This window comes from Spermophilus citellus (genome assembly GCF_964194105.1).
Source record: "Spermophilus citellus genome assembly, chromosome: 13".
Taxonomy (NCBI): domain Eukaryota; kingdom Metazoa; phylum Chordata; class Mammalia; order Rodentia; family Sciuridae; genus Spermophilus; species Spermophilus citellus.
This window is the reverse complement of record NC_138193.1, coordinates 81203843-81220215: the sequence shown is the minus strand read 5'-3', so window position 1 is coordinate 81220215 and position 16373 is coordinate 81203843. Positions and strand designations below refer to the sequence as shown.

The window sequence follows — 16373 nt, the reverse complement described above, 5'->3', positions numbered from 1 at the left end:
TGTGAATCAGAACTGACTTGAGAGAAGCAAGATAAAAACTGTACTAGATGAAAATATAACCTTAGGGTGGGTCATAGGAGGACCCTAGTTGGGTTGCTTGGCAAGCTCTATTGGAAAGGCTGAGAGTTGCCTAGGGAAAGGCAATCAGGTGTCCAACAGTCACTAAACATAATGAAGAGAATCAGATGCTATTTTAAAAGAACAACTGCCCAGAAAACTCTAAGGATCTATGCATATGTATTTATAAATCATTTTATGTAACTTAAATTTTGACTAAACTAACTTCATCTACAAAATGTACGTCAAACATAATCATTTCTTACCATCTTTACTAACATTTCTCTATTCTAAGCCATCATCACCTTTTGGCAGAACTATTATAATAGCTTCCTGATTGGTCTTCCTCCTTCCTTCTTTCGACCTTAGAATCAAGTCCCCATTTATCTAGATTAATTAAAAAACCATCATTCCCCACTATAAAACCCCCTTGTGAAGGATTTTTCAATAGGCTTTTCAATAGCAGAAGGAATCACAGTTGCATTTCATGCCAACACCTGTCCAAGTTGGGTTAATGCCCCAAGGGGTAAACTCTGACCAACAAGAAACAAGCAGTGGGACTCTTCTAAGAGGTGGTAGTTTCACATAGTAGAAGATGTACCATGTGACAAGACAACCAGCTCAGTTTTCCTGCAAGGTTAAGGCCTACTTGGTAGCATCTTTCCTCCTTTCTTGCCTCATTTATTGTTTTCTTTCATTCTTGCTGCTCTGGGTTTGTACCACTCAATAAAACCTTACCTCCAGCTGCTTTCTGAGGACACAGGGCCCAAGCCCTACAAAGCAGCTAAAATGACCTTTTCTGCAATCCTATCACACACAAAACTGCTTTACCACACTTCAGATTCTGAAGTCAGACAGATAATAGTTGCACATTCTTAGACAAAGGTATTTCACATCTCTTAGCCTTATTTTATTTATGTATAAAATATGAAGTATAATAAAACTTACTGAAATTAATCAATGTAATATAAATGATGCCAGGTACATTATTTATATTAGTATTTCCAGTGCTTAATATGTCATCTACTACACTGTAGGTATGCCTAATGCCTTCAATGTTTACAATAGTACATTTTCTCTGTATTTAAAAAATTCCAACTAAGTAGCAAAGATTGAAAGATCTGTAAGGTCTCAATACAAATGGCTAGTAATCTGTAAAAACATTAAATCTATACATGAATGCTCTCTGAAAAATGCCCCTTTACTGCAAACAATTCACTTTACCTGGGTTTTTGCCTCTCCAACTTATCAGGAAAAACAATTAAGTCAAAAGTACAGATGTAGCCAGCTTTAGGCACAATATATTCCTGAGAGGATGCACACAAATCAAATTTCTGTAAATCAAAACATATTTCACAAGCACTAGGGGAAAATCACCCTTTAAAATGACTTCAACAAATAATGCTATAGTAAACTGTTACTGTAAAATGAAGGTTTCTTCATAGCCAGTGATTATGTTGATTTATAATTTCATTGGGTTTTCATAAGAAAGGAAATACAGCAATCAGCATATGGCAACATGAGCTCCCTCCCACCCCACATGAAGTCCCATGCTTTCTCATGACTCTACAAGCAAGAAGATCATCACCAGAACTGAACACAGCCAATGTTATGCCTGGAGTCTGTGAAACTGTGAGCTAAATAAACCTTTGTTGTTATAAAGTTTAAAAAAATTATGGCAACAGTATAGATTGTCACAGCTATGATGTTACTTTGTCTGACAAAGCAAGAACAGCAAATAGAAACAAAATATTCCTATAAAACCAGTGTTCAAAAGGAAGATTCCAGTTAATAAAATTATCATAAGGGGCTGGAGATGTGGCTCAGCGGTAGCGCGCTCGCCTGGCATGCGTGCGGCCCGGGTTCGATCCTCAGCACCACATACAAACAAAGATGTTGTGTCCGCCGAAAACTAAAAAATAAAATATTAAAATTCTCTCTCTCTCTCTCTCTCTCTCTCTCTCTCTCTCTCTCCCCCCCCCTCCCTCTTTAAAAAAATTATCATAAGCACTTATATTATTGCAAGCTTTTGTGGATATATATATGGATATGGATAGTATTCATGCATAAAACTCACAGAAAAAAATATGCATCAGAATCATGATATCTCTGTGGTGGCTTAACAGGTAACTTTCATTTTTAAGGTTTCTCTTATGTTTTCCTTTATTTTAAAAAATTTTTCAGGCACATGCATTACTGCTTTGGGTCTCACAAATGGACTTCCAAAAAGGAATCATTTGTTTCTGACACTTTTGGCTTTGGCAAAAAGTTGGGAAAATCACCACGTTTCACACTGGTAAAGCCCTTTCACAGAAAATATTTCTTGTATTATCTGGATTAGACTTGAAGAAAACAATATTAATATTGCTGGCAATCAGTTTTACCATCTCTAATTTTCCTGATGATCAAGCCACATTCCTACATCTCTGATTACACTGACGGTATACGGGTATTGTTCTACTTCCTATAAATGTAAAAGGTAAACACTGTGCCTTCAAAGGCAGTTATGCAATGCTCCTGGACAGAATTCCAAAAGTCTGCATCTCTTACAAGATGCCTAATTGTCTAGGCAAATGTTGGCAACCTTGAGGAGTGTTCCTCACACTGGGAGTCTGTGCCTTTGGCAGCCACTGCAACAGACTGAATCTCAATTAGAGGCTTATCATATTGGTACAGAATGGTTTATGCAGCCTACTAATTGGAAAGCCTGCCTTTCTAGTAAATACTCCACTCTGTGGGTTTTGTTTTGTTTGTGGGAGTTGTGGGTGGGAAGTTACGAAGGATTGAACTCAGGGGGACTTAACCACTTGAGCCACATCTCCAGCCCTACTTTGCATTTTATTTAGAGACAGGGTCTCACTGAGATGCTTATGCCTCACTGTTGCTGAGGCTGCCTTTGAACTCGTGATCCTCCTGCCTCAGATCTTGCGAGCTGCTGGGATCACAGGCATGCACCACCACACCCCACCACTCTGTGGGTTTAAGACCTAGCTTCTTTGCTCCTCCCCTCCCCTTTGCCAAACATTTTTGTAAAGCCACATGTCAAGCGCCTATGAATCATAGGTTATTGTCCTTTACTCTAGAAGACACAATGACATAGGAGAAAAAAAAATAAGGGTTTCTCCAAGGAATCATGAAAAAGACACATGAAAGTTTCCTTTCTTAAATCTAAGAAGTACATTAGGTACTGCTCACAGTCTTTATTATAGAGTTCTAAGTCAAATGGTTTCTGGACAGTGTTATATTGAAAAAAAAAAGTGACTCAATATTTATACTTCTATTTAATGTTTTGTGCTTGATTTTTCAACTTTTGATAGAATATATTGGTACCACTCACTCAACATATGATATACAGAATCTACAACATCCAAAAAGAGATACATTAAGATACTAAGAAAGAGTTGGTCTGCTTCTAGATCAATATTACTAATCAGTAGGGAAATGCAAAGCAAAACCATAAGGGGATACCACTTCATACCCATCAGGAAGAACTATCATTTTAAAAAATGAAAATCCTAAGTGAAGACGTAAACAAATTGGAACTCTTGTGCATTGCTGATATGAGCGTAAAATGATACTGTTTCTATGGAAGAGTTTGATGGTTCCTCAAAAAGTTAAACATAGAATTACCCTATAATACACCCAAATTAACTGAAAGCAGGGACTCAGATAACTTGTATGCTAATGCTCACTGCTGAATTACCACAATAAGTAAAATGTGGAAACAATCTATCAACAGATGAGTGGATAAAGAAAATAAAGTACACACATACAATGAAATGTTATGCAGACTTAAAAAGGAATAAAATTCTGACAGGTTACAACTTGGTTGAACCTTAAAGACATTATATTAAATGAAATAAGCCAAACATAAATTAATAAATATTGTTATGATTCCACTTATAAGAGATATTAGGTCAGGTAAATTCATAGAATCCAAAGGTATTACAGAGGTTACCGGGGATGAGAAAATACAGGAAGTCAAAACTTAATGAGTATAGATCTTTTGTTGGGGATGACAAAAAGGTTCTGAAAATGTGTAATGTGATGAATATTGTATACACTTATGACATGTTAAATGGTTAAAATGGCAAATTTTAAAAAAAGATAACTGACTTTAAACAAAAGTAAAAAAAAAAAAAAGTAAAACCTAGGGTAGGCTTACAACATACAAAAAAAGTAAAATGTATAACAATAACAATAATATCAAGATAGGAAGAAGAAAAAGAAAGCAAAATATTAAGTTCTTATACTTTAAGTGGCACAGCAAAATATTACTCAAGGGTAGACTGTGATAAGTTAAAGTTATACCTTACTGCACTAAAATAAAAGACTTAAGTCTAATAAACCAACAAAAGAGATAAAATGAAGCCATAAAACATCAAGAATCAAAATATAGCCTTATCCAAGAATTTATTCCCTAGAGAAATTCCTTGATAAAATGCAATATATATTTTTTTATCATCCAGTGAAAGGTTTATTAAAACTTAATCAGAAGTACAATTAAATCAATGAAAGTAAATGGCAAAAACACTCACTGCCCAGACTGGTGAGGTAAAACCCAGAATCGCAACCTTAGCTCCATCAGCAACATACGGAATGATATTTTCTCCTAGACGTGTATCTCTAAACAAGGCTCTGAGGATATTCAAAGCATGAACCTAGGACAAAAAGTTCAAAATTAGCTGTGGGTTAATAACTATGGTGATTCTAAATCTGTATATAAAATTACAAGAAGAAAGTAATAATATGCAAATGAAACAGTAGATTTAATAAAATAATAATTGATAAAAATAATTTTTAGACATTAGCAAGGACAATGTAATAAAAAATACCTGATCCAATGAACCTATGAGGAATCGTGAATCTAACAAACACATTCTTTTCAAGGAACATTTATTTTTTAAAATGGCTTCAAACTTAGTAACAATAAAATACCAAATAATTATTATCTTATAGATTATTCTGTCATCACAGTGGAAGTGAGTTATAGTTTTTCAAAAACAATTCTAAAATGGAACTACCATATGACCCAGCTATCCCCCATCCCTCAGTATATATCCAAAAGATCTAAAATTAGCATGCTACAGTGACGCAGTCACATCAATCAATGTTTATAGCAGCATACTTCACATAGTCAAGCTATGGAACCAACCTAGGTGTGGTTCAACAGATGAATGGATTAAAAAAAGTAGTATATACAAATAATGGAATATTACTCAGCCATAAAGAAGAATGAAATTATGGTGTTTGCTGGTAAATGGATGGAATTGGAGACCATAATGCTAAGTGAAATATGCCAGATCCAGAAAGTCAAAGGCTGAATGTTTTCTATGATAGTCAGAAACTAGTCCAAGATAAGGGAGTGGGGGGAGGGGGGGACAAAAAAAGAGGGGGGGAGGGAATTCCATCTCAATAGAAGAAGGATCAATGGAGTTGAGGAGGGGGACTGAGGATAGGGAAGAGGGACAGGATAAGGAAAGAACAGTAGAAAGAATCTGACCTAGCTTTACTATGTCGACATATGAATAAATATACCACAGTGAAACTCATCTTTATGTATACCCACAGGTACTATTTTAAAAAAACAAAAAACTGTAACTAAATAGCAGAAAGACAAGTAGAGTAGAGGGAAGAGAATAAGGTGAGGGAGACAGGAAGGGAAAATGGAAATACCGGGAACTGAATTTTTACTTATACATTACATTATATTCCGTGTTTTTATAATTATGTCAAAATGAATCCAAATGTTATGTATAATTAAAAAGAACTAATAAAAATTTAAATAATTCTAAAATTGACACATTTAAAACACTGGTCAAAGAAAATTTTTAAACATATTTAGAGCTGAATAATAATGAAGTTGCTACATATCAAAACTTATAGGCTGCACCTTAAGTGGAGCTAAAAAACAAACAAACAAAAACAGAAAGAAAGAAAGAAAGAAAGAAAGAAAGAAAGAAAGAAAGAAAGAAATGCTTTAAATGTGTACTTTAAATGGTCTGTTTAAAAAAAAAAAAAAAAAAAAGACCAAAATTGGATGTGCTAAGTCCACTTACAATGACAATTATAATTTTTTACAATAAACTCAAAATAGAGAACGAAAATAAAAAGAACAATAGAAATTTCTTTTAAACAGCACAAATACAATTAAGGGCAAACAAAACCAAAAGCTGATTCTCTGTAACAAACCTCTGAGAAGATTAACCAAGAGAAGGTACAAACACAATATTATGACTACCAATGAGGACATGACCGCAGACAAAGTCGAGAATAAAGCAAAGAACAAAACCAAGACTAATCCTATACTAATCAGTAAAAATAATAATATCATGCATACTATATATTACATATTATATATAAAATAAAAAATCTCCTAAAAATAGAATTTATTAAAACAAATAACTGAATACCTAGATACTACCATTAAATAAATAAAATCAATAATTAAAATCTTCCCAGACTTAATTTAAAAAAATCAAATAAATTAACTACAGTAACAAAAAAAAGGTATACCCGATTTTATAAATGAATTCTATAAATACTGAAAGAATAGAAAATTGCCATTTTATAAGCTATCAAGAGAAGATTTACAGATTTGAGTCTAACATATCCTGACTATCAAAACAAGGTATAAATAATTACTTTGGTGAAATGATAGTATCTTTTTTTATTTCTAATTTTTTCTTTGTTCTTTTTAGTTATACATGACAATAGAATGTGTTTTGACATATCATACATACATGGAGTATAACATCCCATTTTTGTGGTTGCACATGACATGGAGTTATACTGGTCGTGTATTCATATATGAACACAGAAAAGTTATGTCCAATTTATTCTACTGTCTTTCCCATTCCCAACTCCACTCCCTTCCCACCACTCCTCCCTGTCCAATGCAGTGAACATCCACTCCTCCCTCCAGCAAGCCTACTGAGCCAGTATCTGCATATCAGAGAGAACAGGTCAGACTTTGGCTTTTGGGGATTGGCTTATTTCACTGAAAATGATAGTTTCCAGTTCCACCCATTTACCAACAAATGCCATAATTTCATTCTTCTTTATGGCTGAGTAACATTCCACTATGTATATGTACCACATTTTCTTTATCCATTCATCTGTTGAAGGGCACCTATGTTGGTTCCATAGCTTAGCTATTATGAATTGAGCTACTATAAACATTGATATGGCCAAGGCACTATTAGTATGCTAATTTTAAGTCATTTAGTATATGCTGAGGCGTGGGATAACAGGGTCAAATGGTGGTTCCATTCCAAGTTTTCTGAGGAATCTCCAAATTGCTTTCCAGAGCAGTTGCACCAATTTGCAGTCCCAGTAGCATTGTATGAGTGTAAATGGTAGTATCTATTAAAGCTGAATATATATATGAATATTCAACAAAAATATACATATGTTCACCACTAAGCATATCTGAAAACATATAAAAATGTTCATCAAGAATAGAATGGATAAGCCAAATGCAGTGGTCCACACCTGTAATCCCAGAGGCTCGGGAGATTGAGGCAGGAGGATCGAAAGTTCAAAACCAGCCTCAGCAAAAGCAAGGCACCAAGAAACCAGTGAGACCCTGTAGCTAAATAAAACACAAAATAGGGCTGGGGATGTGGCTTAGCAGCCAAGTGCCCCTGAGTTCAATCCCCAGTACCCGTCCCCCCCACACACACAAAAAAGAACAGAATGGATAAATTTTATACTATTAAATAGTAACAAGAATGAATAAATCATAGTATTTATGGATGAATGTCATAAACCTAATTTGAGCAAAAAAAAACATCAAAAGTATGGTTTATAATATAGGATTTCATTTTTATAACATTAAAGTAAAAGGTAAAACTAAAGTGTTAGAAATTAGTATCTTGGTTACTGTCAGGGAAAGAGTGCTGATTAGAAGAGAACATGAAGGGGCCTTGGTGTCCTAAAAAAGTTCTGCTTCTTTCTTGTTACACAAATGTGATCACTTTGTGAAGCTGTAATGACTTGCACACTGTATATTATAATAAATCTAAAAATGCATATAAAATATGACAGGGACAGCATGAGAAAGGAAGAACATAGCCAATCTCAATTATGAACCCAGTGAGAAGCATAAATGTATATCCTTTCTAAAGAAAATTTAATAATGTATAAAAACATGTCAAAGTTGAGTTCATTCTCAGTATGCAAATATATTATATTTAAAAATCAGCATAAGTGCTGGGAATGTAGTTCAGTGGTAGAGCGCTTGCCTAGCGTGTACAAGGCCCTTCAATCCCCAGCATTGAAAACTACAACAAAAAGAATAACATGTAATTCATGATATTTGAAAATTCTAGGGAAAAACAAAACGTATTTATCTCAAATGATGCAGGAAAGCACTCAAGAATTGTTTTTTTTTTTTTTTAATCAGAGAAAGGGCAGATTAAAAATTTCAACAAAAAACAACAACATAAAGATGCCTGCTATCTCTATTTCTAGCAAAATTGTGCTACAGGTTCCAGCAGCAAAATAAGATAAGGAAAATTTTTAAAAGACTAAGCATTAGAAAGCTAACAAACTTAGGATTACCTACTAGGGATACGATTATCTATAAAGAAAATCCCAAGAATTTATAGACAAGTCATTAGTTGTATTATAGCAGTTCAGGTAAGTTGCTAAACATAAGCACAACAATCACCAAAATCACAGAGCAACAACAGATAATATAAAATTTTGAAATATTGCCGCAGTCTGGCTGGGCACAATTCAGGAGCCACTTGTCAAAAGAAACTAACTTTATTTTTAGAACCACACACGCCAAACAAAACAGCTCCTCAGGAAAAAACCCTCAGAGCCCAACTGCCACCACCGGCTTCCCACAAGCCTCTCACCCCAACACCAGCCTCTCCACCTCCCACAATCCTCCTGCTCTTGAGGCCAATTGGCTGGGTCGTGTGGGCGGAGTCAAAGTCCCCCAGTGAGCAGCTCCGTGGTCTGAAAGGGCAGGGAAACAGCCCAATGAACATCACCGCAGAGGAGCCAATCAGCTAGATGTTGCTGGGGCCGCTGTGAGCCAATCATCAGCCAGCAGCTGGAAGTTTGCTGGGGCCCCTTTGGCTGTGGCTCTCAACAAATATCATTTATAAGAAAAATATATAGAAATAAATCTCACAAAAGGTCCATAAGACTTTTATGAGGAAAAAATATCCATTCCTACCCACAAGCTATGAGAATTTCTGTTGCTTACCAGCACCTTGGTATTATCAGACCTTTACAGTTTTTACTTTTCTGTATGAAATGGTGTTTACTAGTTTTGTTTTGCATTTCTTTGATTATTAGTTAGCTTTAACATCTTTTCATATATTTACTAATCTTGTGAATTCTGTGAATTACCTGTTCCAGAGATTTTGCCTACTTTTAATTATTTGCCATCTTTTGTAATACTTGTTGTTTTAAATATTTTTATTAGTTATTGATGGATCTTTATTTATTTATTTGCTTATATGTGGTGCCAAGAATCGAACCCAGTGCTTCACACATGCTAGGCAAGCACTCTACCACTGAGCCACAACCCCAGCCCAAGACTTGTTGTTTTAAAAATATTTTCCTGATAGTAATTCCTTTTTGGTTACTTGAATTACACATATATTTTCCTCATTGGGGGCTTCTCTTATTTTGCTTATGGTTTTGATTATTGTAGAGAAGTTTTAAAATTTAATTAAGTGGAATATGTCAGCTTTTTCCTTTATGGTTTGTGCATTTGGAACTTATTTAAGAAATCCTTGCATACCCCAAGGTCGGAAAGACATTTTATATTTTCTTTTAAAAGTCTTAAAGTTTTGCTTGTCACACTTCTTTATATTACCTGTAATTTGATTTTTTATATAAAATATGAAAATAATTTTGTTTTCCATTTAGAAAAATAACATATAAGCATTTTTGATACAATTTGTTATTTCTTCCTCATTCATACTGATTTGTAACATTACTTCTATCATGTACTGTTTGCATACACAGGCAATTGTTTCTGTCCATTTCATTGATCTGCTGGTCTATCACTGGACAAACTGATGATTTTAATTACTATACTTTATAATAACTTATAATATCATATAGGATGAATCATTTTTTTCCCCAGAATTACCTTGATTATATTCATCCCATTACATTTCCATCTAAATTTTGGAATCACTTTGTTAAGTTCAACAAAATGTCCTCTTGGAATTTTTGTTGGAATTTAAAGTGAAAAGTTGGCTTCTTAGGGAAAATGACTTCTTTTTTTGATATTGAATCTTCCATGAGGTATGGGAATGAAGGTCAAGAGAGTGGCTTGCCAATCATGCAATGGGGCCTTGGATTCTATTCCCCTGAAACTTCCCCCCCACCTCTGCAAGAATGACAATGATATGGCTTATTTCTCTATTTATACAGATCTTCCTTGATACTTTTTGTTTTTTTGAAAAATGATATTTCAAGCCAGGTGCAGTGGCACGTGTCTATAGTTCCAGCAACTCAGGAGGCTGAGGCAGGAGGATGGCTTGAGCCTAGGAGTTTAGAGATAACCTGGGCAACACAGTAAGGCTGGGGTTGTGGCTCAGTGGTAGAGTGCTTGTCTAGTGTGTGTGAGGCACTGGGTTCGATTCTCAGCACCACATATAAGCAAATAAATAAATAAAGGTCTATCAATAACTAATAAAAATATTTAAAACAACAAGTATTACAAAAGATGGCAAATAATTAAAAGTAGGCAAAATCTCTGGAACAGGTAATTCACAGAATTCACAAGATTAGTAAATATATGAAAAGATGTTAAAGCTAACTAATCATCAAAGAAATGCAAAACAAAACTAGTAAACACCATTTCATACAGAAAAGTAAAAACTGTAAAGGTCTGATAATACCAAGGTGCTGGTAAGAAACAGAAATTATACCTTGTGGGTAGGAATGTAAATTCCATCAAACACTTTGGTGACAATGACAGCATCGAAGTTGAATACGTACATATCCTATAACCCTGCAATTCTAATCCTAGGTACACAACCTGTGGCACACACTATGTGTAAGGAGAAACAAAAGAATGTTTGCACTTGGTTTATAATAGAATAAAACTGGAAACAACGAAAATAATGTCCATTCAAAGAAGGTATGAATTGGAATAAGATGCTGAAACACTTTTCAGGAATGAAAATGAAGTGAAGTTTACTAATCTTAAAAAATAATGTTGACTGAAAAAACCCAAACTATAAAAAAGATGTGTAGATAATGCCATTTGAGTAAAAGATTTTAACAATCTAACAAAAATGCATGGGAATGATAAATACTAATTTGGGTTAGTGATCACAACTGAAAGGGAAGAAAAAGGAATGCGATGGGGAGAAATTCACGTATATGCTTGTAAAAATTTTTTTTAATTTTTGTTTTATTTTTTTGGTACTGGGAATAAAACCCAGTAGGCAAGTGCTCTATCACTGAGTTATATCCCCAGCCCTGCAATTGTATCTTTAATATTTAATTTCTTATACTGAATTGGTTTCATAGATGTCCATTATTCACAGCATAAAAAAGTTTATTTTATGCTGACATATTTTGGAAATACATAGTAAATATAATAAATAAGCCATGGGAGGGGAGAAAGAAAGAAAATTATCAACTAAAGCCTAGAAGACAAATCACAGACTAAATTTTAAAATTTCACTAATTTCCTAAAAACAATTAAACTGCCATTAATCACCTTGAAATAGAGGACAGCAATAATCATACAGAACAACTTAAAGGAAAACCCCCTTTTTTTTTTAATTTTCCTCTAATTATGTTATATGCTTTTTAAAAATATTTTGTTTTAATTAGTCATACTCAACAGTAGAATGCACTTATATACTTTGATATATCATACATAGATGAGATATAATTTCTCATTTTTCTGAGTATACATATTGTAGAATCACATTGGTCATACAGTCACATATATACATACAGTAATAATGTCTGTTTCATTCCACTATCTTTCTTATCCCCACATCCTCTGTCTTCCTCTCCTTTCACTTCCCTCTACCTAATCTAAGGTAATGCTATTCTTTGTGTGTGTGTGTTATAATTCTTAATACACATATATACCACAATTTTTAATATCTCTGTTTGTATATAAAGTATGTTGACACCCAATTCAAGTCTTCATACATGTACTTTATATAATGATGTCTATCATATTCTACCATCCTTGCTAATCCCCTGCCCCCTCCCTTTCCCTCCCACCCCTCTTCCCTATCTAGAATTCATCTATTCCTCCCATGCTCTCCCTCCCAATCCCACTATGAGTCAACCTCCTTATATCAGAGAAAACATTTGGTATTTGTTTTTTGGGGATTGGCTGACTTCACTTAGCATTATCTTCTCTAACGCCATCCATTTACCTGCAAATGCCATGGTTTTGTTCTTTTTTAATGCTGAGTAAAATTCCATTGTGTATATGCCACATTTAAACCCCTTTATTTTTAGATGTTCTTACAAAACTAGGAATTTCTTAAATGATAGTATAAGAAAGTATAAACAATTATATTTTTCACATTTCACTGGAAAACATCTTAAAATGATAATTTTTGAAAGGTCTTAATTAACAGGTTAAATTTTTAAACAAAGTATCTTACAGTCATTGGTCACTATGTACCACATGTTAGTAAACACTGTATTTTTCCCCTAGCCCAACTATATTCTGACCCATGGCTTCCTTTTAAAACACCTCCCACGGGTTCTAAAATAGAAACATAAAAACTTACTGTACCCTGACTGAGCATGAGCCTCCTGCATTTGGGTAGAAACATCCAACTTTGAAGCATTTACTAAGAAAGTGTAGATTACAAGGATCAAGAATTATAAATTACTACCTAGCATTACAGTGGAGTTGTGAGGAATGTTTAACACAAGTTCAGACACAGAGGAAGTGACTAAAAAGGGTAAAATATTAGTTAAAATTAAAAAGTCAGATATTACATTTTAGGGAAAGATTCAACTACTTAGTTTCAAAATGTACATTAACTCAAAGAAACAAACATGAATTCTAAAGTAATTGTATATCCACTTTCCAATTTGTAGATGCAATAGTAATTTTATAAAATATCTTATATCAGATCTATGTTTACACCAGAGTTTAAAAATAGTTTTTTTGTTGTTGTTGTTTGTTTGGTTTGGGTTTTTTAATAGTACTAAGGATTTAACCCAGGGGCCCTCTATCATGAGCTAAATTCCCAGCCCTGTTTTGTTTTGTTTTGTTTTTCTTTCTAACTTTGAGACAGGGTCTCACTAAACAGCCTAGGCTGGCCTCAAACTTGTGTTCCTCCTGCCTCAGCCTCCTGAGTTGCTGAAGATCACAGGCCCGAGACACCACAACAGGCTAAAAATATTTTGACCTACATATCAACTAAAGTAACAGCTTATTTTATGGACAGGAAAACAAAATCCAAACTTCAAATGCCTGATCTTCTAGAGTTCTTTATTTTTACCAGATACTTTTAGAAAATAAATATGTAGCAAAGATTTTAAAATCACTGCCCTCTTAGCAGGGTTTATTTATTTTCATTATTACCTGAGGAACTGTGCTTTGTGAGTCACAAGCAGGCCCAGCCAAGGAGATTAATTCTTTCATTGTTATTTTCAACAACTCCATTTTGCCTTTCTTCGGTTCAGATGCCAACAATGCCTATTAAAAAAATTAAAATGCAGCTATTAATGAGCTCTTATTTTACATACAGCAATTTCTTGCTTTCGTGCATCAATAATCAATTCCCATACTCAAAATTCTCTTAAAAACATACAGCTATTTTTTTCCCCAGTACTGGGTTAGAACCCAGGGGCATTTTACCCAAAGCTGATGCCCAGATCTTTTTATTTATTCTGAGACAGGGTCTTACTAAATTGCCCAGGCTGGCCTTGAAATTGTGATCCTCCTACCTCAGTTTCCTCCAAGTCACTGGGATTACAGCACACCCAGCTCTTTCTAACTACTCCAGTCCTTAAGAGCCACAATTAGGTGGCAAGAATCAGATACAATAAGCAAGTCACTTTGGGTAACAAATTTATCCAACAAAAAATTCTCTTCAGTTGATTCAACAACAAAACAATAAACCCTCTGGGTTAGAGTTCTTGTAAAGAATTTGAGGCTTCCTAGAGATTGATCAACTTCTTAATTTTTCATAGAAGACTCTATTCCTGGAAGACTAATCAAATCATTGTATTTGAAACTCCCTGGGACAAGAAGGAACACTGCGAATTCCAAAGGGATCTCATATTTGAATTTTGCAGGAGCTGCTCATTCACTTTGTAACAAACACTTCACCAAAATCCAAGAAACATAAAAAAGGAATATCAATCCACTTGAGGCAGTAAAAAGGAATGAAGTGCTGATCCATGTGACAACACAGATAAACCTTGAAACATAATGCTAACTGAAAGAAGCCAGACACAAAGATGTCATATTGTATGATTCCATTTACATGAAATGTCCAGAACAGACCAATCTGTTGAGACAGAAGGTAGATTAGTGGTTGCCTAGGGCTAGGAGCAGCAGCGGTAGAGGGAAATGGGGAGCAACTGCTAATGGGTTTGGAGGTCTTTTCAGGTGATATTCTAAAATTAGATTGGACTAATGGTTTACAGTTCTGCAAATATACTAAAAATCATTAACTCACACTTGAAATGTACGAATTGTATCATAAGTGAATTATATCTCCCCAAAGCTATTAAAGAAATATCACTTAGTCATCTTCTCAGATTCCCTTCTTCCATATCTACTTTTCTTCAATTATGTAACCTCTGGCTCCCCAGAGCAAAAGTTTTAAGCTAATCAATATTTTCTAAGCATTTATAAGCCAGAAAAGAGGAAAATCTAAAAGATGTTTATTTTTATTTTAATTTTTGGGAGTGATGAGGATGAAACCCAGGACCTTGGCCATGTTAGGTAAGCACTCTACCACTAAGCTACACCCTCAGCCCTGAAACTCTAGAACAAAGAGGGACACCCTGATTTGAACCTATTACTGGAGGAGATCCCTGAGAGAGGGACTTTGACTCAAGACAAGTGAGGTCCATGGCACTTACACATGAAGAAAAGAATTGCAGCACACATCAGTCAGAGACACAGGAAGAGGTTATTTGGGAAAGCAGAAACATATTCAAGAGAGAATGCAGGCTATCTCAAGAGTGAGAAGCTTTGGGCTGGGGTTGTGGCTCAGCGGTTCAGCACTCGCCTCACACGTGAAAGGCCCTGGGTTCGATCCTCAGCACTACATAAATAAATAAAATAGAGATATTGTGTTCAAATACAACTAAGAAAATAAATAAATATTTTAAAAAAGAGTGAGAAGCTTTGGGGATAAAGCAAAAAATACACACTCCAGGGAGAATGTGGGCCATCTCCAGAGGGAGAGACAACCACAAAACAAGTTTAAAAGAAATTTCTCACAGTACACTTATGCTCAGAAAACATATATATTATTTTAATAACTATCAAAAAAATTTATATCTATCTAAACAAAAGTAAACTTATAAACTAAGCAGGTAGTTTTTCTCCATAGCTAACACTAGGCAGAAGTTTTCATCAGAACAAAGAATATATAATGTTACTGGTAAGTCCTGCTGAGAGAAATAGAGTATCTTTGAGCGTATTTTTCTAATAATTTAGACTTCACTCAACTAAAAAAAAAAAAAGAAAGAAAGAAAGAAAGCTACACTCAATTACCAAAATATCTTCTTGGAACCACCGCTTTTTTCCCCCAAAGTACTGGGCAAAGTCATGGCACTTTTACTGAGGCTGGAGTAGAAAGGTACACCTGCTCAGTGTTCTGTCAACAAGATCAATACTTCATACTAGTTGAAAACCACAGAAAGAAAAAGTACAAAGCACAATATGCAGCACGACCTCACTGTCACCTTAACATTTGTCCTGAAATAGATGAATGATGCATAAATACACAGAGTAGGAAACAGATACAGTCAAAAGAACCACACAGATTCAAAATGGGTCAGACTGGGGCATTAAAAATAAACCGTGGGTATTCTGATATGCAGCAATCTTTAAAGTATTGTGAAAAAGAACACAGAACCAACAGTGGCTCTAGTATGTTTTCCTCTGCATTCAGGAACTGTGTGCACACAGACATTTTTGTATCCAGAGGGGATAAGGAGTCAAGTGGTCTGGGCTCACGTTTTGGGGTGTTTTTTGTTTTGTTTTTGAGTTCTTACTATCTCAGTGGCCTTCGGCAAGTCACTTAACTCTCCTAAGTCCCAGTTTCTTTACCTAGAACATACAGAATGATAACAGTAGCTATCTCATAGGGTTTGGGGAAAGA

General features: G+C 34.7%; 1 protein-coding gene across 1 annotated transcript in view; it reads right to left on the bottom strand.

The window, feature by feature from the left end:
• The window catches only part of THADA (THADA armadillo repeat containing), a 329564-nt gene that overhangs the window by 227920 nt on the left and 85271 nt on the right, over positions 1 to 16373 (bottom strand). Inside the window, exons 24-25 of the mRNA XM_081264069.1 lie at positions 13613 to 13726; positions 4596 to 4718 (exon numbers count right to left, since the gene is read on the bottom strand). Coding sequence (XP_081120195.1) covers positions 4596 to 4718; positions 13613 to 13726 — 237 coding nt within the window. The remainder of the gene's footprint in view (positions 1 to 4595; positions 4719 to 13612; positions 13727 to 16373) is intronic.